Here is a 19,450-nt window from a genome sequence, read left to right on the forward strand (position 1 = left end):
TTGAATATATCAAAAAGTTTTGTCAGATGACAAATACTTATTAGTAATGATAAGTAGTGTAAATTTATTAATTTTCATAAAGTTTTCAGATTAAATACTATATTTTGAAAATAGTTATTATACTATTTTTTTTGAAAAGTCGTGTAACTCACTAGTTATAATGGTATGAAATTAATGATAAGTAAAAAAAATCAGTGAATTAATTAAATATCAATCAAATAAACAATGACATCAAAAATTAAAGGATATCTATCTGTTTGTGGTACGGCTTGTGTGTACTTTGCTATGGGTTTGTACTTCAGTTCGGGTAATACAGCCGTATATCTGACTTCATATTTAAGATATCACAGCAAAGCTGACGTACAGTTAAGTGATTCCATTTGGTTTCTGGCGGCCGTTGGACTCTCGGCTCTTATCCTTCCCTTCGGAGGAATGCTTTACAGTGTCATCGGTTTGAGAGCCGTTTGCTTAATAGGAGGACTCCTTCAAAGGTAACATTACTTTTATTTTGTCAATCATTTCTACATTTATACTTTATATCAATAGTAAATAAAAATAACACATCTTTTATATTGCATTTGTAAGATTAATAAGTTAAATATAGTTTGGAATATATAACATGTTTACCGTTATATAAATCAATATAAAGTTTAAAATTAGTAAAAAATATAAATAATATAATAATATAAATAATATAATAATATAAATAATATACTCAATTTATTATAATTATATTAACCAAACAAACTAATAATTTCTAAATAAATGACAATTTTCAGAATTACCCCAAAGTAGGACAATATAGTAATGAATTGAATGTATTATATGATTGGAGGCAATAATTGCAATAATTTTTTGTTTATTTCTTATCGTTTCATAATTTTTGTTCCAATGCTTTGAAAACTATGTTTAATAGAGACTTCGGTCAAGGATTTGTTAAATTATATAATTATTCAAAAATCTTCATAATTTTGATTGATTTAATATTGTCCACCAAAAGTGTTGGCATATTATCCACATATTTTGCTTTGGAGACTACCTTTCCATTTGTGGTCATTTGCTATGGCGGCAGCTTTTTGCTCAGTTGTGGCATTTGCTACACACCACCGCTCGCTAATATTAACAAGGTAAATATTAATAATTTAGTAACAATTTAATATTTATCAGTTTATTTTATTTATCGGTATTAAGTGGTTTCCCGATAATAAGGGTCTCGTTACTGGTGTAGTGGGTAAGCACTTACTAAGCAGTATATATATATATATATATATATATATATATATATATATATATATATATATATATATATAATATGACGGCGTAAATCAGTTTTAACGATACAATTATTTAATAAAAAAGCCGCAGCAATGGCTTCGGCGCCAACGTTATGGACGCCATTGATCACAACTTATGTCAATCCAAATAATATATCTCCCGATGCTAACGGGTATTAAATACTAAATAAGTCCTAATTATGAATTGCTTAATAAGATTTTTCTTTCAGATATTTCATTGATCTGGAAGTACTGTCACGAAGTCGTCAATCAATGCTTTTGCAAGGATTTGTTACATTAATACTGTTTATTATTGGAGTTATTCTCCTATTTCCTGCACCGACAGCAAACAAATCGGATAAAGAGGTTCGTTAGTCACCATAACATTACTTTCATTTGGTATTTAATAATACTATTTTAAAAAATCAATTATTAACAATTATTTCTAACCATAAAATTATTAAATATTATAAAAAACAGCTACAATATATAACTTACAATAGTAATATTTCACATATTTATTATATAATTAGCTTTTTGTAGTATAGTATCAATTTTTCAATTCCTGTACATATATATATATATATATATATATATATACCTGTATATGATATTTTAAAAAATTGAATAGATTGCATAAAATTACCTTGTAACTTAAAACTTAATGAAATACTGGTGTTTACCTAAAATTATGAAATTATATTAATGATGTTAAATAGTATTAGTATAATAAACAAAATAATGTTTATTATAATGATATAAAAGTATAATAATAATAATTAAAAAAATGTTGTCTACTGTCAGTTATGCCAATGAGATCACTAGTATATCATTAAATTAATGAATACTTAAAACATCGATAAGAATAGATTTTGCGAATTCAGACAATATTTTGCAATTAAATGAAATCAAATGTTTGTATTCAATGTCATTAAACAACTATTTTATTTTAAAAACTTGTGAAATATATAGCAATTAATTATTTGATTGGATTTTAATTTTAAAACAAATATTCATAATAATTGTTATTTAGATGTAATGCCCTTAAGATACAAATTAATGTTAGAAAAAAAAATTATAAAAACAAACACTAAAGCAATTAAAATATTTGTAAATATAATATAATTTATAAAAAATATAAACAATTAATTTGAAACAATATATAGTCGTTTGCCAACAATTCAGTGGTTTATATAAAGAAAGAAGTATTCAATCAAAAGATGTCTCACTTGTCCAGTGAAGAAGGTTTGACTCCAAGACAGGTCATTGCAACCAAAGAGTTCATATTATTGTCAACAAAGATAATGCTTACGGAACTCGTCTTCTTTTATCTTCTCTTCGTTTATAAAGTAAGAAAACTAATTGTCATTTAGTATAAAATGATTAAATAATGTAAGTATTAATAAATAATTCATTTAACAATAACTTTTACACTAAGTTTTAGCAAATATTACAATCAATTTAATTTTATAAACTTTGAATACTAGGTATTAATATAATAATAGTATTATTATATAGTATTATCAAAGCATTAAATAATAACTAATTACTAAACTATGGATACAATCCCTAAAAGTGTTTGCATTGATGTAAACAAAAGCAATATTTGTCTAACACTTACGTTAAGTATTGATTGATAACAAACATTGTCATCGATGGCCACAATCGGTGCAAATCAAGTATTAGACAAATCATTTCACTATAACTTTGAGCCATTCTTTACGATTCAACCAAATATTGAGACCCGAAGACAACAGTTAAAAGCGTGGCGTCAATTGATTTGCGATTATTATGAAGTGATTAATGAACATGTCTTGGATGTTAACAAAGCCATCAATGATCCCATCTTTAAAAATAATAAAATTAGTCGTCAGTTGTCTTTAGATTCACTTCGAGTCATATTAGATGACATGCAGTCAAACGGTTTGATTGAATGGATAGATAAAAAACAAGACAATTGTTATGTTTATTGGAAGAGACCTCAAGATTGGGCACAACTGGTCCTTAAATGGGTCGATGAAAAAGCACTCAACAATACTGTCTGTACTTTCTATGAGATTGTGTCCAGCGATGAGACAAAGAATTATCCATTTCATGGACTCAATGAGCAAATACTGATCAAAGCGTTACAGTGTTTAGAAAAACAGGGAAAAGCAGTCCTCATGAGCTTTGATAACAACTCTGGCGTCAAATTTCTTTAAATTTATTTTATTTTTTATATTTTCTATAAATAATCTTAAAATTGATTGTAATTATTTGATAAATGAAATGAAAATAACTAATAATTTAACTAAATTTAAACTTTTACTTAACATTTGAACAGCCGTTCGGTCAGACCTTTATATCGGATGACTTATTCCTATCCTTTGTCGGCGCTTCGGCTGCCGTTTGCAATATGTTTTGTCGTATAGTTGTCGGTCACATCAAAGATCTGACCACTTATAAAGTGAGTCATATCTGTTCATTTAATTCTACTAATAGACTAGTCTTTCAAACATCAGATTTGTTGTATACCATTGAGTTGTTTGGCAACAATACTTGTCGTGGCCTTACCGTTAACTCCATACGCGCACCGTATGGTATATGCTGTTTGTATGGTTGCCGCTGTCGGTATAGTTGGTTCTCAGTACGCACTAATGCCATCAGCGGTTAGTGAAGCTTTCGGTGAGAAGTTTGCCAGTATTAACATTGGACTCGTCTATATGTCGACTGTAAGACATTTGATACCATAATAGAGTTATTTAAATAATTATATAAATGATTAGGTGATAGCAGATATTGCCGGTGCTTTTGCTTCACAATATTTGACGACCACATTAGGCTGGGAAGGGATGATTGCATTGGTTGGTGTCTGTGCTTTCATTGGTAAGTCACTCAACACAATATAATTTATTTTGATTAATTAATCATTTAATTCATAGATTTTATGATAACATTTCTATTACCTGATAACCAACGATTATTATTAATTAAAAGGTATTTAAGAATTTAAAATATTACAGTTTAATATAAATTATTAATTTTGATAGACTTGAGATAAATAAAGACAATAAAGCGATTAAAAATAAGACAAATTGTGTGTTTCCCACTGAAATCGTCTATAACTGTAATACTAACGATATCTTAACGGCCACTCGGAGGACAAGTATTTCAAAGCCTTCTTTATATAAAACATTTGACAATACCTGTGAAGCGACACGTCTTTAAATATTTTGTTTATGAGAATAAGATTAACATAATTATAAATATATTCACATATAAACATAATTTGATATTTTACTGTAATTAATGTATTTTTATTGTTAAAATTAAATTTTATATTGTATTAATATTTTATGTACAATTTGTAAATTAAATAAAACAATCTGCAAAAATACGGTAATATAATTAAACATAACTTATTCTATTATAATTACAGTACATCTAGTATTTCAATTATAAAATAATGTAAACAAATATATCAATAAAAATATTTGTATTAATAGTTAAGCTATACATTCAATTTGATGTATGTTTGAGTTTTGTCCTTGTTAATTTACTAATTATTACAGTATTTAAACAATTGTATTCATTTAATAATTGTAATTATATATACCCATAGAAATATTGTCTATATCATAGTTTGAACTACTAGTTACATATTATTTAATAATTATCATGGTATTTTTATTTTATTTTCTAAATTAATGTCCAAAACTTTATTGCCATTCAAAATGATATATAGTTAGATAAATATAATAATTTTAAAATTTAAAAACAAAACTAATGTAATCTAAGGCTAATTATTAGTACTAATCTATATCTGAGTCATCGATATCATCATCAATATCCATAACTAATGAATTAGTTTTAAAAGTGTTGCAAATTGGCTGAAGACAAGTGGGTCTCGTTTTGATATAGATTTTTGATTCAAGACTTCTTGTACTCGATGGGCAAGTCTTGAAATTATGTATTCTTACGAATCGATCTAAACTACAGCTCAATACTTTAAATGTATTGTGAGTTTGTCCGACATATTTTACGTCACGAATAGCTCCACCGCCAAAGCCTTTAAATACACCTAAATGTCGGTACGAATGAGTATTAAACCTGAGGTCGACTGCCATCATCCGACCGATAGTTGTTCCCAATATTATATTTTGTGTTGGCTTTGCAATAGTGTGCGGCACTGATGTCGAACAAATGGCTGTAAATGATGGCGGATTTGAATCATTATTAAAAGTTTCATTCTTCAGATTAATATTCATCACTGGTTTTTTTTGTTTGCTTTTAATATCATAAACACGAACAACAGAATCACTTCGGGAACAAGTGGCCACCCATGAGGGACATTCGTTGCTCTTAGAGTTGCCACCAACCCATTCAACACCCGATATCCACGTCTCTTGCTTTATGCCGAGCCAGTCATTGGACAGGGGTTTGGCATTAAAGATAGATTGTTTGGTATTTAAATCAAACACTTTTAAATCAATATTTTTTCCTCCTATGGCTAACATGTGATCATTAACTTTAAATGATGTCAAATGAGTGTTTGCTGTGTTGTAATTTGGATTGAATATTGGGGTACAAGAAGTGATAACAGATGACTCGGTGTTCACATATTTTGATGGTTTAGTACATGGTTTGGTCGACTTGGGTGTCAATACATCTTTACCATTAGAGCACTGAACACTCTTCGAGATCTTACGCTTTTCAACAGAATCGTCGGGCTTTGAAGTGGTGGTACTTATGAGGTCGAGACCTAATAGTTTGATAGCTTTCTTCTTGTTTTCAGATAATTGAATCAACTCCTTCTCAATATTTCTGATAAAAACTGATCCGTTTTCATAACAGACAACTATATTGTTATCATCAATAGGTTGAGCGCCCATTAAGAAGGATTCATTGTTGACTCCAACCCGAAACCGATGCAAATGATTGGACACAGAGTTATAAATGGAAAGTGAATGACATTTGTTTGCTATTAAGTAATCACTGCAATGATTATCATTATTGTTATTATGAAGACAAGTAATGGATGAGACACTCTTTGAATGATGGATGTCATCGACCGGTTCCGAGTGAATGGCCAACACTTTATCTTTAGCCGCCATATCTATGCGTTTCAAATGTCCCAATTCATCACCAATTAAGACACCCATCACTACATTCCTCTTGTAAGTGGTGTCGCCATCAACTGAATCGTCGTCTGAATCCATAATCAGTTGTCACACAATTAGTGGTCAATTAATGTTCAAAACTCATGTGATATTTATATAACGCGTGTTTCATAACATCAATGCTTACATCCATTGATTTGTAGCTAACATTTCAATCACTTTAATCATTACATTCACCGATAGCTACCACTAGTGTCGACACTTATCACACCATTTCCACTGTACTCTACAGTACTGTAACTTACAGTTAAAAGTTACAGTTTTGATATTATTGTGAAAATACAGTATATATATACAGTATATTTAATTAAATGTTTTTAGATGTTTGATAATTTAATTATTTCATATTAAATATTATAGTTAAATATATTGTATTTTATGTCTATATTAAGTTTTTTTAACTTTAATTTATATCATAAACAGTTATTACATTTATTATACAATAATTATTATAACATTTAACTGAAATTATTATTATTATTATAAGTAGTAAGAGTAGAGATTAGAAGTTTTTCAAAACTTTCAAGTTTTAAACTAAATTTACAAAATAACATATTATGTATAATAATGTATTAGGTATATATAAATACTACATGTATAATATTAGATATTATTACTTTATATTAATAGTAGTACTATATCTAAAAATATCGTAAATTAATTGTAGTAATAATTAATATTTAAGCAAATTTGTATATAATATACAAGCCTTACAAGGATATTATACTGTACCGTAATTTTCTAAATTATAATACTAATTATAATATAAATATAATTACTATTAGACTTAAAATAAATCAATGAGTGTTAAAATAATTGCTCACAAATAAACTGATTTATAAAATAATTAAATTGTATTTTATTTTACGCTTTTGTAGGTTATAAATTATAACTTATAATCGATATATTATTATTATATTATTTTTAATTAAATATAAGATAGATATTTTTTTTATTATTGACTATATAAAGTAAATGTGAATAAATTTTAGTTTTAATGAAGTTTAAAATTTAATAAAAATATATAATAATGACAAATAAAACAGTAAATCACAAAATATGAAATTTGAAAATTTGAAGGCCTTTCCTATCGATTTCATCGGAGTTAAGTTAAACAAAGTTTATTCAAATTAAACACAACAGTAGTCATAGGGTTTTTGACTCAAACTTTTGACGGCCAATACTAAGGATAAATTGTGGAAAGAAATGCAGTTATCAACTGTTAGGACATTGTTTTTACCCCTTATTAACCCACAGTTTATTCTAAGTCTATATATTAGAATAATATCCTATATTTGAAGTTATTTTTAAGTAATTAACTTATAATTTATTTTTTAGTAATTTAATGTTTTTATAAATAGATCAACAAATAAAAATTTTTCAATATTTTCTTATTTAATAGTGAGGAAAGAAAAGTATTCACAATTGGATATTAAGAAAACTTCAAATTGATGAGGAAATGGATGTGTCAATTGAAATATCGTTGAGTCCACTGCCGAAACATGTGTTTGTCAAACAAATTTTAACCACTTTTGGTATCTTATTATGACATCATTGATCACAAAAAAGTAAATACTGTATCTAAATGTATGTCTGATTATCAAAGATGATGTCATTTCCATTTGTCACAACAAATGCATTATACGACTTGAGATTATGTGAAATTGTCAAACAATATACCGGTAATAGATATCAATGAATGTGATCTTTAAGTTGCTTTTTCCAGAAATAAAAAACAGATTCTTTTATCTAAAGAATAACATTTTCATGAAATCACTTAAAATGATTAATTTTTTTTAACAATTTACTGACACTTTATATACAATTAGTGGTTTAAAAACTAAATTCAAAGAAAAATATCTAATATAAGATACTATAAGAGTTGCAGATTATGAGCACTGAAACGGAGAATTTAATAAGCATCGGCTTATATTAGAGTTAAATGTTTATTTTTAAAACAAAAAATATATATTAAATAATTAGTAAATTTTTATCAATAAGATATTTAAGACCTTAGATGTTCATTGTTTGCATCGACTAATAGTTAACGGTTTATGACAACAAACATTAGTAGAAATCAAACTCAAGAATTCAAATGATTTTTATAATTTAGTAAAATTTTAATTAAAATTATGATTTGACAAATTTATTTAAAAAATTATTAAAATATTTAATTGAATAACAAAGTTATAGATTTATTTTTAAATACTCTTGACTAATTCTTGGAATTTATTATTAAATATTAAGTTTTAATATAAATACAAAATTCAATAAATTATCAATCATTATAATATGATATCTTTCTAAATAATTATTTTACATTTGTAAACAAAAATATATTATGACTTCGTAATAAAACTTAATAATTATTAAAACAATTAATTTGAGCATTTGAGCAAATATTGTAAAATATTTATATCACACAATAGATATGTAATAAATTGATTAAAACTACACAATCATATAAATTGATTTTTAAAATAAGTATTACAATTAAATTTAATTAAAGACTAGGAGTTGCACTTTGTTTTGATTGATTAGACAGTAATTATTTGGAAGTACTGTAAGCTCTCGAATGTGTTATTTTTATATTAATTTGATTATAAAAGTAATAATAATTTACAAATGATTGGTCTCATTAATGTTATATATATATAGTTATCCGTTATAATCAACCATTACTGAGTTGAACGGGTGGTGCATAAGAAAATCCTTGGAAAGCATTATCGGGAATACTGGAGGAAACACTCATTCCGTGTGACTTACAAACTGAGGCGGGAATGGCTTCGCGAGTAAACTCTGGATCAATATTCTTAAAATCCAAATATCCCTTCTGTTTTGGAAATTAAAAACAATTTTTCACTATTTGTTGGCATTATTTAAACTCATCGATAAAACAACAATACGTACAACATTTGGATTAAAAGGCGGCGGAATATTCTTGGACTCCAAGTCCGCCCAATTAATTGGTTTAAAAAACTCATGTCTTTTCAATTCATCGGTGTCTTCAATACCTCCCAAACGCTTTTTCTTGTCTTTTTGTAATAACTGAATGCAATAAATCATTTGAAATTAATAAAAATCATTTAATGATAAGTATGTTAAACAATAATATCTTTACCCCTTCGAGCATACTTCTGGCTGCCAGTGATATATTGGTCCGAAGTCTGACCGGTTTATGAAGTATATTGTCATACATTTCTGCGGTATCACGACTATAGAATGGAGGCTATTATATAACATAAATAAAACATTAAATAATTATTATAATTAACAGATGATTAAAATATAACAAACCAATCCATATAACATTTCATAGAGAACAGCCCCTAAACACCACCAGTCGACTGTCCGATCATATGATTCTTTACGTAACACTTCAGGTGCTAAATATTCAGGAGTTCCACAAAAAGTATTTGTCGTCTCCTTTTCTCTCAGACCTTCTTTACAGAGACCAAAATCTGTAAGAATTATGTGTCCGTCGGAGTCAAGTAATATATTTTCCGGTTTTAAGTCTCGATAAATAATTCCTTGTGAATGAAGATATCCTAAAAAATAAAATCATAAAATCTATTAAAATAACGTCAAAAAATGTTAATAAATGTAAACCTAAGGCACTTGTGATTTCTGCGGCATAAAAGCGAGCGCGAGGTTCACCAAAATATCGCTCTTTTTGTAAGTGAAAAAAGAGCTGCAATTATAATGCAATAAAACATATGAGAAGTCAATAAAAAAATAGATAATAATTAAGTAATAAATTTATATAACAATCATATCATACTTCTCCTCCATTGACGTAATCCAACACAAAATATAACTTTTCTCGTGATTGAAATGAATAGTAAAGACCGACAAGAAATGGATGATTCAAATTCTTGAGTAAAACATTTCGTTCACTCATTATATGATTTCTTTCATTACGTTTAATAATCATTTTCTTATTCAGTACTTTGACGGCATAGATCTGATCTTCAGCCTTATGTCTGGCTGTATATACTTTTCCGAAACTTCCTTTTCCTATGACTTTAAGAAACTCAAAATCACTGGCCTTTGCGTGATGTTTCTCAGACGGTCCCAAATCTATTAGTTTATCGCAATTGTTTGATGTGATGGTCAGCTCTTCATCATTGTCTTGATCTTCATCACCGCTACTACTTTTCATACTAAGTCTATCCAATTGGAAGAATGTGCGAACTTCGGCGCTATTTATTAAATATTTTGTCAAATACTGTAATATTCAAACATTGATTGTCAATAAATGTCAAAACTTACTGATCTAAAACTCGTGGCTCTGAAAGCATTGTCTGCACCAAAGTATCCAAACCTTTTCGCCGACTGTTAATAAAATCAACGCTAAAGTTGTTTCCAAATAACTTCTTTCCGGGAAGTTTGAGATCTTTCGAAAGCCAAGGGTATTGTTTTTTGACCTTAATTTGTAATTTATAATTAATTAATTAAAACATAAAATTCAAATAAATATATAACTGACTAAATCATATAATTTTGTGAATTCATTATATCGTCGATAGAGAAGCCATGTCTTGCCGTCGCAATTGACGACCACTTGATATACGGCATACTTCTTATTCTTTTCCCAAATCTCTGAATTTGTCACATTAGCGGTCACTGTCATTGTTGTCGGCGACAAACGTTTATGTCTTTTATAACTAACTATTCTCTGACATCACAAGAGGCATATAAAAAATGATAAAATAAATTTAATATTCAATTCAATTATTACCACTATTACTATATTTCATACACAACTTGTCTCAACACTAAACTCGACACTAAATGTGAAGACAGGCTTATAATTAGGGGAGAGTTGTAGAGACTCTGACAGTATGGGTCTTATCACACATTTAATCATTTATTAGGTATGAGTAGTTGTCTTTGAATTTTTAGCTAAATATCCTTGATTATTATTATTATTATTATTATTATTATTATTTAGTATTATATGTATATATACTCACATTTTAATAAATATAGACTATTTATTACTCGAAAATATTGAATTTAATTATTGCTCTTTAATAACATATGATACTATTACTTCATAATTTTAATTATAAATTTATAATTTTAATACAATATAAACTAATTAATAAATAATAATTATATAAATTGTTTAGTTATACTCATAATATTTAATGAAAATAGATAAATCATAAATGAAATCCAATTATATTTACAATTCAATAATGTATTAATTATAAAGAAAATCATTTTTATTCAAAAATTAAATGCATAATACATATAATTTGCAGATTAAAATATTTGATAATAGTTTTTATTTTATTATTTGCAATAAATTTGATAAATTGTAACAAAAAATTATCATGATATAATATTAATCTAATTTGATTACGATACTAAAATTTTGTAATTACTTATTAAATCTCAAATTTTTAAACGTTTTTATTAATAAACTAAAAATAGACAGTTGTACATAAATATTATTGATCTAAATTATTTTTTAAAAATTAGCATAGTAAAAAAATAGAAAATCGTAACCATATTTTAAATTACTAATTTAACTTTTAAATATTAAACAGTTTATAAAATAAAACACTTGTTTAGTAAAGTTTTATAATAATTTGTATTCAAATAAAGATATAATTATCTAATTTAATGATAAACATAATAATAGTGATTATGATTACAAAAAACAGGATCAAATTTGAACTATGTACTTTTTACACTATGTTTTATTTTTATACTGTAAATACATTTATATTTATTTTAATATAATGTCTGAGAATTTCAAATAGTTATGTAATAATTCAATGGAAATGTTTATATTAAAAGCAAATAAACAGAAAGTGTTTATAAATAAATGTTAACATAAAGTATGGTCAGCACCGGAATCGGGCGGTATGTATGTGTGAGTCCGAGTCGATGACATTTATTGCAATTTATTTACAAAATATTAATACAGTATTATCTAATACATTGTTAACTTTTGAAATCCATTTTTAATGTACTATACTGTATATTGTAATGCTTTAAAAATAAACAAATTTATCTATTTTATAATGTTATTAAATTAAGCAAATAAATCAATACATTCTATTTATGGTTAAATGTACTGTATTTTAATAACAATAAAAATATATGTTATAAAAATTGAGTAAATAATCTAATATAACAATTTTCATGATAATCTAGTTTTTTTTTATAAAACTTCAAAATTTAGTGGAAATAATTCAAAATTATTACAAGTATTGAACACATTAACATATTAACTAATTGTAAGAAAACTTACTTTAGTTGAAAACACTTTATACTGTAATCACTAAACTACTAAATTGTTTTCTAGAAATAAATATTTTATGTATATTTAAAAATTACTTGACACTAATTTAGTGTCAATTAAATTTATTAATAGTATCAATGTACTCATCAAATGCACTGAAATATTATAATAATTTAATTGACGTATTGTTAATGACATTAAATCGAGTACTCAATGACTTTAAGAATATATACTATTTTGAAAGTCTATAGAAAATCGTGTAAAACGAGTGATAATCACATTTAATTAGATAACTAATTGAATATTATATAAAATACTATTACATAAAATAAAGTAAAAAAAAGTAAATAATAACAGTATTATTGCTTACATTTCTTGTTAATAGTAAAGCGATTGTCATTAATTCAAATCATATAAATTGAGTGGTTTTTTAAATGACGAAAAATTGTGACAATATTTATAATCAACTAATTGATCACTTTTTTAATGTCCAATAGGGGAGTGGTTTGGATCAGATGTGTTGAACACAAACCGCTTAATTGCTATAAAGTATAAACAGTTGATATAAAAATATATTTCATGAACACTACAGTCAACTATTCATATGTTTCAAAGTGATTGAAGAGATGGTGAAAAACATTTGTTGAATGTATGGGTGCTCTTGACGTCCCACCAATCAAATGCTAAATTAATGTACAGTATGTGTAGTTCATCACTATATCATCGACTTTCAGGGTTATCTGGAAACCCCTTTAAACAAACATTTTATTAACTTAATATACAGTATTGATAGTAACTATAATTTATAGTCTATAAGTAAGGCTATTAAATAGTGAGTTTACGACTAGTCTAATAGAAAATATGTATTAATTTTAATATGTTCATCAATATAATGAATTGGCACAAATTGACATAAATTGACATAAATTAGCATAACTTAGCATAACTTAGAATAACTTAGAATAACTTAGAATAACTTAGAATAACTTAGAATAACTTAGAATAACTTAGAATAACTTAGAATAACTTAGCATGCACGTTTTAAAATCATTAATCATTAAACACTTGTCTCAATTTATGTGATTTGCAAATATTTGTAATTATTTATTCAAATATCTTTATATCTCAACATAATTGATTTTAATAGGTTTTTAAAAAAATTAATGTATATTAATAATTGAAAGCTAATCAATATATAATTATGTTTAATGTTTTACAAATGTGTTGAATTATTAATAAGTGGTAATTATTAGTTCACTTATTTTTAAACTTACAGTAAATATGAACAACGAAAACATTATTCTGGATAATTATGCAAACCTTGCTATAAATAATAATATCAATTTTAATATTAATATTAAAAACATCATTATATGATATACCGCTGATTATTGTTTAACACTGTTTGTATGAAAATAAGTGAAAGTAATGTAGTCTAACAATTAAATAATAAATGCAATGTTATTAATAATATAAGTCTTTAATAATGACTTCAGTTAGTTGTGACCCATATTTCTATAAGAAAACTGATCGTCGATGACATTGAATGAATGAATTGACATCTCGTTAACCAATTTATAGTTAATAGCAATACAATGACAACTATTTAATATATAATACACATATTTAGTTTGCTTTAGACATTAACTATTTTTTTAAAAGTTATAGTTAGAGATAATAGATGTTATTTATTCATATTTGCATAATAGTAACGTTAGAGTAATAGCGTTAGAATAGTTATATAAATTTCAAATTTATATTCAAATTTATCAGTGATAAAAAATACTGACAGTTAATTAACTCTTAATCATAAATCACATAATATTTATCAAAACAATAATATCGATATAATGTTAAAAAAATAGAGACTAGTCTAGATTAGGTGTATATTATTAAATTAAAAAGTTATTAAAACTCAAATCATACAAATTAAGTGCTTAATTTTTGGTTATGTATTAATCCGTTTTTAAAACCGTTTATTTTATTATAAGTAAATTAGTATTTTTTAAATATAAGTTTTAATTCAAAATTTGTTTTTAAAAAATGTATTTTTGTTCTAAATATCAATATATTTATAAAAAGTATTCTTAAATTGGCTTTAATTCATAGTTAAATCTTATCACAAAAATTTGTGCCACTTATACATAATCTAATTAAATACAATCAATTATTATATAAATATTTATAATATACAGTATATTTTTTTTGCTTATAATGTATATAAACTAAAATTATAATATTAGTCAATAAAATGTTTATAAAAATATTCAAACTGTAGATAAATTTTAGTTTATATTCATAATACAGTATAATAGGTGTCATTTAATACTCAAAATTTGTTATACTGTGGGAATAGTACACATTAAGTGTAAATTTATATTAATATAATTGTGTTTAAATATATATGAAATTCAATTGTTAATAAAAACAATAATATAACCAATAATTATTTATTTATAAAAAATCAAACACTCTTACATTATATTACATTATATACAGTATAATAGAGTTGTGAATTACATTTTAAAAGTAAAAATATTTTCAAATAAAGATAACAACAATCAAAATGTCGATAATTTGTCTGTTTTAAGTAATTGCCAAAAGTTTTACAGTATTAGCTGAAAATGCAATTATGTGGTATAATTAAATTAAATTAAAATATTATTAATTATTTATAAATGTATTACTACTGTATTTAAAACATTTATTTTTTATGCATTATGAGAGTCTTAAATAGCGGCAATGCTATTAATTTCATTATCTGTTCAACAATACGTTGGATTTAAAAGTGACCAAGGGCAATGTTGTAGATAATTTTAAACTAAATAAGATAATTGGTCATTTTTAATTAATTGTATGTTTGACCAATCATTGATCATGGTCAATCAATTCTAATTAATTTTAAATAAAAATATGTAATAACAATTATATTTTAACACATTTCATTAGTAAAGTTTAAAAGTAATTATTTTTATCCAATCAAATAAAAATCAAACAAACAATTTGGTTAAACATATATTGATTAGTAATATGATATAATATATTATAAATAAACAATAAATAAAATGATTGTAATTAGAGATGATTACACTTTGTATTGCAATGTATAATAAAATCTAAAAAATAGTACTAAAATGAACTAAGTTTATTGCATTTACTATTATTTATATTATTTTATTTTATTATATATTTGATAACTTTTATATTTATTTTTATTTTGTAATGCTAAACGACAATTTCATTTATATTGAATTGTTTTAATTAAAACAAAACATGAATATTAAAATAAACAAATATGTAGCAATTTATTTATATCAATTTCAATTTATTAATTACTAATCAATAGTATTATCACATTTAAAGTAAAGCATATAAATAAAAAAGTAATTCAAATGAAATGTAAGACAAGTAAGATTTAAGTTAAGTTAAACTATTTAATTAATTTTATTGACAAATTAATAATGAAAGTGACTGTAAGTTAACTGATTTGATGATACAGTTTGAAAATCTCGACTTACATAATGTTTATATAATATTTAAAATGACTTTTTTGCTAAATAATGTAAATTCTGTGATTATATTGTATTACAGTTTATATTAATAGTAAGTCAAAGCACAGAATTGTTAGTCAACTTCATCACCAAAGCAATAGCATAGCAACTGTGATATCAATAAACATAATATTCATAACAAACACTTAAAACTTGACAATTTTGGCTTCAATATAGAGTTTAATTTAGTTGAATATATTTATCAAACATACAATTTACAGTAATTTATTGATATGATAGTAGAGGTAATAATAACTAAATTATTTAATTAATGAAATTATTTGTTAAGCATTTCTTATAATAATATTTTCCAATAGTGAACTTAATTGAGAAGCAATCAAATCGTTGACATTTTTGTTAACTATTGCTTATAATTTAAATTATTTATTTTAGTATAAAATTTGTAATTAATTTAATTTATGCTTAAATATTTATCATAAATGCTATAAATGTCGGCATAAAAACTAATAACACAATTATGATAAGTAATCAATTGAAGTGTAGGGGTTGCCAAACATTATCAGTTTATTTTAATTATCAATTTACAAATGAACTAATTATATTGTATAATATTAATTTGATAAATTAAAAGTATATGTTTTCATAAAAATGTATAATTTTATATATACTGATACTATGATATAATATATGCTATGATATTATAAATTTTTGTTTACAGAATTCAACCAAAACTAGTGACACGAATGTCAAGAATACTATAGTCTTTGATGTCTCTAAAAGCCCTAACTTTGGTCTTAACGATGGCTTCAGAACTTTGCAGAGAAGACTTAAGACAAGTGGTTGGAAAGTAATGAGGTATTCAATTGAATCCATATTCACATAATATAAGTCATAATAAATATATTGAGTAACTTATAAATTGTACTCATAATTGTTTATTGAGATAATAAATGCTTTTGTATTAAATAATAAATATTATAGCTATAAATTGAATTATTTGTAAGTGCATTATATTATAAGTACATTTATGTTTTTATTATATTGTGTTGTCTATTATAAGTTGTCTTATATAATGTAATATATTGATTATATAGTATATTACAAATTGTAATTGTAATTTACAATAGTTGTTACATTATATCATATCAAACAAACAAAAAGACTTTATAACCTAATATTTATATATATATTAATGACTTTTATAGCAATAAAGAAGAGATAACTAACGAAATATTATCGCAATCGACTATATTTGTCATCTTAAGTCCTAAATCTAAATATAATGACATTGAAGTTAGTAATTATTTAATATTATTACAATTAACTTATTTATTATGATTTATATATGATATTCAATATAAACAATAGTTTAAGAATATTCGTAAATATATACAAAATGGAGGAAAACTATGGCTTATGTTAGGAGAAGGAGGCGAACGAAAAGCTTCGACTAATGTTAACTTTTTACTCGAAGAATACGGAATCGCTATAAATAATGGTTTGATTTTTTATTGTATTCGTTATATTTTAGTTAATATTAATAATTTTCTAATATATTATTTAAAATTTACATAAAAGTTAAAAAATTATAGTGTATTAATTGTAAAACTAAATGTAAACTTGATAATTCAATAATCATAGAAATCTATTTATCACAAAATTAATTACAGTTTTTTCAACATTTCATTTAGTCATATCACTTAATAAGTTTATTACAGTATTGAATTTTTTAATAAATATATATTTTTAAAATATTTTATAGATATTATATAAATCTTCCATATCTTTATTTAATCGTTCGTTAATTTATCTAAATAATGAAGTTATAGTAAAATTATAATATAAATGTTAGTTTTAAAATGGTTAATTATGATTTTATTGGTATAATTACATAATATATATTTATTTCTAAAAACTTAAATATTAGACAAACTATAATTGTGAATTTAAGTTATCTTAACACTTTAAATATTAATATTTTAATTCAAACAATGTTTTAATGATTATAATAATAAATATTTTACTTACATTATTTTTTATATATTAACTATATAAAAATTAATTAAAACACTGTAAAAACAAACAATTTTTGCAATTAAATTATAGTTCAAATACTCGCTATAAATTATATCGCAGTAAAAATGTTGTCATAAATGACATCAATAATGATAATAAAGTGAATAATAAATGATTGTTAAAAATATGTGATAAACCGAGTGTTAGTTTTGATAAAATTTATTTTAAACAAAACAGATTGTGTGGTGAGAACTGCATTTTACAAGTATTATCACCCGAAAGAGGCACTTATAGGCAACGGTGTGTTAAACAGAGGGTTACTACAGTGTGCCAACAAATTGCAAAGATTGGTCAATCAGGACAATGAAGACACGATTCAAATTCAAAATATTAATTATGTTTATCCATTTGGGGCGACACTCAATGTGGCCAAACCCGCCACAGCTGTACTGTCAACCGGATCGCTAGCATTGCCACTGCATCGACCAGTTTGTGCTTTTTATAATCAGTCGACAAATGGCAAAATAGTTGTGTTGGCGTCCAGTCATATATTTAGCGACACTTATATCGAAAAAGAAGATAATTCTTTATTAAAGGATGTTATTATCAATTATTTGACAGACGATACGTTTGTTTTGAATACAATTGATGCACAAAACCCGGAAATATCTGATTATTATACGATTCCCGACATTGAATTGTTGTCGGATCAGCCCTTTTCTAGTCTCGAAGAAAGTGAAGAATTGCCGTCAGATTATAACAAATTATTTTCTAAAAGCATTAATCAAATTACAAACACAGAGCTGACGCAAGTTATCAAAGCCTATGAAGAGTTGCAGATGGATAGAGAAACGCTTAAACTTATAAAACCGCAGTTCGAGACACCCCTTCCAGCATTACAACCGGCTGTCTTTCCGCCCACTTTTAGGGAGTTACCAAAACCGGCTCTTGAGTTACTTGATTTGGACGATGCCTTCAGTTCAATACCAACACGATTGACACAAATCGCCAACAAATGCGGTGAAAATGATTTGGAATATTTCGTGAGAGAGTGCGGACTCATTGTTGGTATCAATGAGACAATGACCGGTCAGAAGTCCGCTAAAGCTATTCTTCACTATATATTTAGCAAAATTGTTGAATTCAAAAAAGTTAATTCAAATCAGGAAATTATTTTGCATTAATTTATAATTTTCAATATGTATTACTAAAACTTAATAGAAAACATGT

General features: G+C 25.0%; 5 protein-coding genes across 7 annotated transcripts; 3 read left to right on the forward strand and 2 right to left on the reverse strand.

The window, feature by feature from the left end:
* Nucleotides 1-225: 225 nt before the first annotated feature.
* On the forward strand, nucleotides 226-4,481 carry LOC128966410 (oxalate:formate antiporter-like). The gene is made up of 11 exons (XM_054313260.1): nucleotides 226-491; nucleotides 1,001-1,127; nucleotides 1,192-1,231; nucleotides 1,360-1,447; nucleotides 1,505-1,640; nucleotides 2,441-2,623; nucleotides 3,598-3,720; nucleotides 3,776-3,985; nucleotides 4,040-4,139; nucleotides 4,196-4,250; nucleotides 4,304-4,481. Exons 1-11 carry the CDS (start codon nucleotides 226-228, stop codon nucleotides 4,479-4,481), a joined length of 1,506 nt encoding a protein of 501 aa, XP_054169235.1.
* On the forward strand, nucleotides 2,839-3,611 carry LOC128952031 (vacuolar protein-sorting-associated protein 25-like). The gene has a single exon (XM_054297354.1). It carries the CDS (start codon nucleotides 2,930-2,932, stop codon nucleotides 3,473-3,475), a length of 546 nt encoding a protein of 181 aa, XP_054153329.1. The 5' UTR covers nucleotides 2,839-2,929; the 3' UTR covers nucleotides 3,476-3,611.
* A 468-nt stretch (nucleotides 4,482-4,949) lies between the features above and the next one.
* LOC128952020 (uncharacterized) lies at nucleotides 4,950-6,657 on the reverse strand. The gene has a single exon (XM_054297343.1). The coding sequence runs from the start codon at nucleotides 6,470-6,472 to the stop codon at nucleotides 5,066-5,068; it is 1,407 nt and encodes a 468-aa protein (XP_054153318.1). The 5' UTR covers nucleotides 6,473-6,657; the 3' UTR covers nucleotides 4,950-5,065.
* A 2,098-nt stretch (nucleotides 6,658-8,755) lies between these two features.
* LOC128952731 (serine/threonine-protein kinase Sgk2-like) lies at nucleotides 8,756-13,307 on the reverse strand. 3 transcript variants are annotated; one of them, XM_054298166.1, is made up of 9 exons: nucleotides 11,196-11,305; nucleotides 10,923-11,111; nucleotides 10,706-10,860; nucleotides 10,215-10,635; nucleotides 10,043-10,124; nucleotides 9,731-9,981; nucleotides 9,555-9,662; nucleotides 9,344-9,481; nucleotides 8,756-9,266 (listed from the first exon to the last, which is right to left on the reverse strand). In XM_054298166.1, the coding sequence occupies exons 1-9, from the start codon at nucleotides 11,301-11,303 to the stop codon at nucleotides 9,105-9,107; spliced, it is 1,614 nt and encodes a 537-aa protein (XP_054154141.1). In that variant the 5' UTR covers nucleotides 11,304-11,305; the 3' UTR covers nucleotides 8,756-9,104. The 3 variants fall into 3 exon arrangements, with proteins under 3 accessions (XP_054154141.1, XP_054154142.1, XP_054154143.1); XM_054298167.1 differs by lacking the exon at nucleotides 11,196-11,305 and adding an exon at nucleotides 13,063-13,307 and having other exon boundaries at nucleotides 8,757-9,266; XM_054298168.1 differs by having other exon boundaries at nucleotides 8,758-9,266; nucleotides 11,175-11,239.
* Nucleotides 13,308-16,153: 2,846 nt separating this feature from the next.
* LOC128966411 (intraflagellar transport protein 52 homolog) lies at nucleotides 16,154-19,404 on the forward strand. Its single transcript, XM_054313261.1, has 5 exons — nucleotides 16,154-16,165; nucleotides 16,923-17,059; nucleotides 17,410-17,497; nucleotides 17,573-17,702; nucleotides 18,458-19,404. The coding sequence occupies exons 1-5, from the start codon at nucleotides 16,154-16,156 to the stop codon at nucleotides 19,402-19,404; spliced, it is 1,314 nt and encodes a 437-aa protein (XP_054169236.1).
* The last annotated feature ends 46 nt before the right edge of the window (nucleotides 19,405-19,450 follow it).

This window comes from Oppia nitens, unplaced genomic scaffold (assembly GCF_028296485.1).
Source record: "Oppia nitens isolate AA-2021 unplaced genomic scaffold, nextdenovo-longstitch-racon4-pilon3 scaffold1_pilon_pilon_pilon, whole genome shotgun sequence".
NCBI classification, from domain to species: domain Eukaryota; kingdom Metazoa; phylum Arthropoda; class Arachnida; order Sarcoptiformes; family Oppiidae; genus Oppia; species Oppia nitens.

Bases quoted from the DNA above. Each gene is read 5' to 3' on its own strand.
- LOC128966410 (XM_054313260.1), top strand. From the start codon at position 226: ATGACATCAAAAATTAAAGGATATCTATCTGTTTGTGGTACGGCTTGT. The intron at 492-1,000 runs GTAACATTACTT...GTCCACCAAAAG, and splicing joins ATAGGAGGACTCCTTCAAAG to TGTTGGCATATTATCCACAT. The intron at 1,641-2,440 runs GTTCGTTAGTCA...AACAATATATAG, and splicing joins CAAACAAATCGGATAAAGAG to TCGTTTGCCAACAATTCAGT.
- LOC128952031 (XM_054297354.1), top strand. From the start codon at position 2,930: ATGGCCACAATCGGTGCAAATCAAGTATTAGACAAATCATTTCACTAT.
- LOC128952020 (XM_054297343.1), bottom strand. From the start codon at position 6,472: ATGGATTCAGACGACGATTCAGTTGATGGCGACACCACTTACAAGAGG.
- LOC128952731 (XM_054298166.1), bottom strand. From the start codon at position 11,303: ATGATTAAATGTGTGATAAGACCCATACTGTCAGAGTCTCTACAACTC. The intron at 9,663-9,730 runs GTTTGTTATATT...GTTATATAATAG, and splicing joins ATGAAATGTTATATGGATTG to CCTCCATTCTATAGTCGTGA. The intron at 9,482-9,554 runs GTAAAGATATTA...TATTGCATTCAG, and splicing joins CCAGAAGTATGCTCGAAGGG to TTATTACAAAAAGACAAGAA.
- LOC128966411 (XM_054313261.1), top strand. The intron at 17,498-17,572 runs GTTAGTAATTAT...TATAAACAATAG, and splicing joins CTAAATATAATGACATTGAA to TTTAAGAATATTCGTAAATA. The intron at 17,703-18,457 runs GTTTGATTTTTT...TAAACAAAACAG, and splicing joins CGGAATCGCTATAAATAATG to ATTGTGTGGTGAGAACTGCA.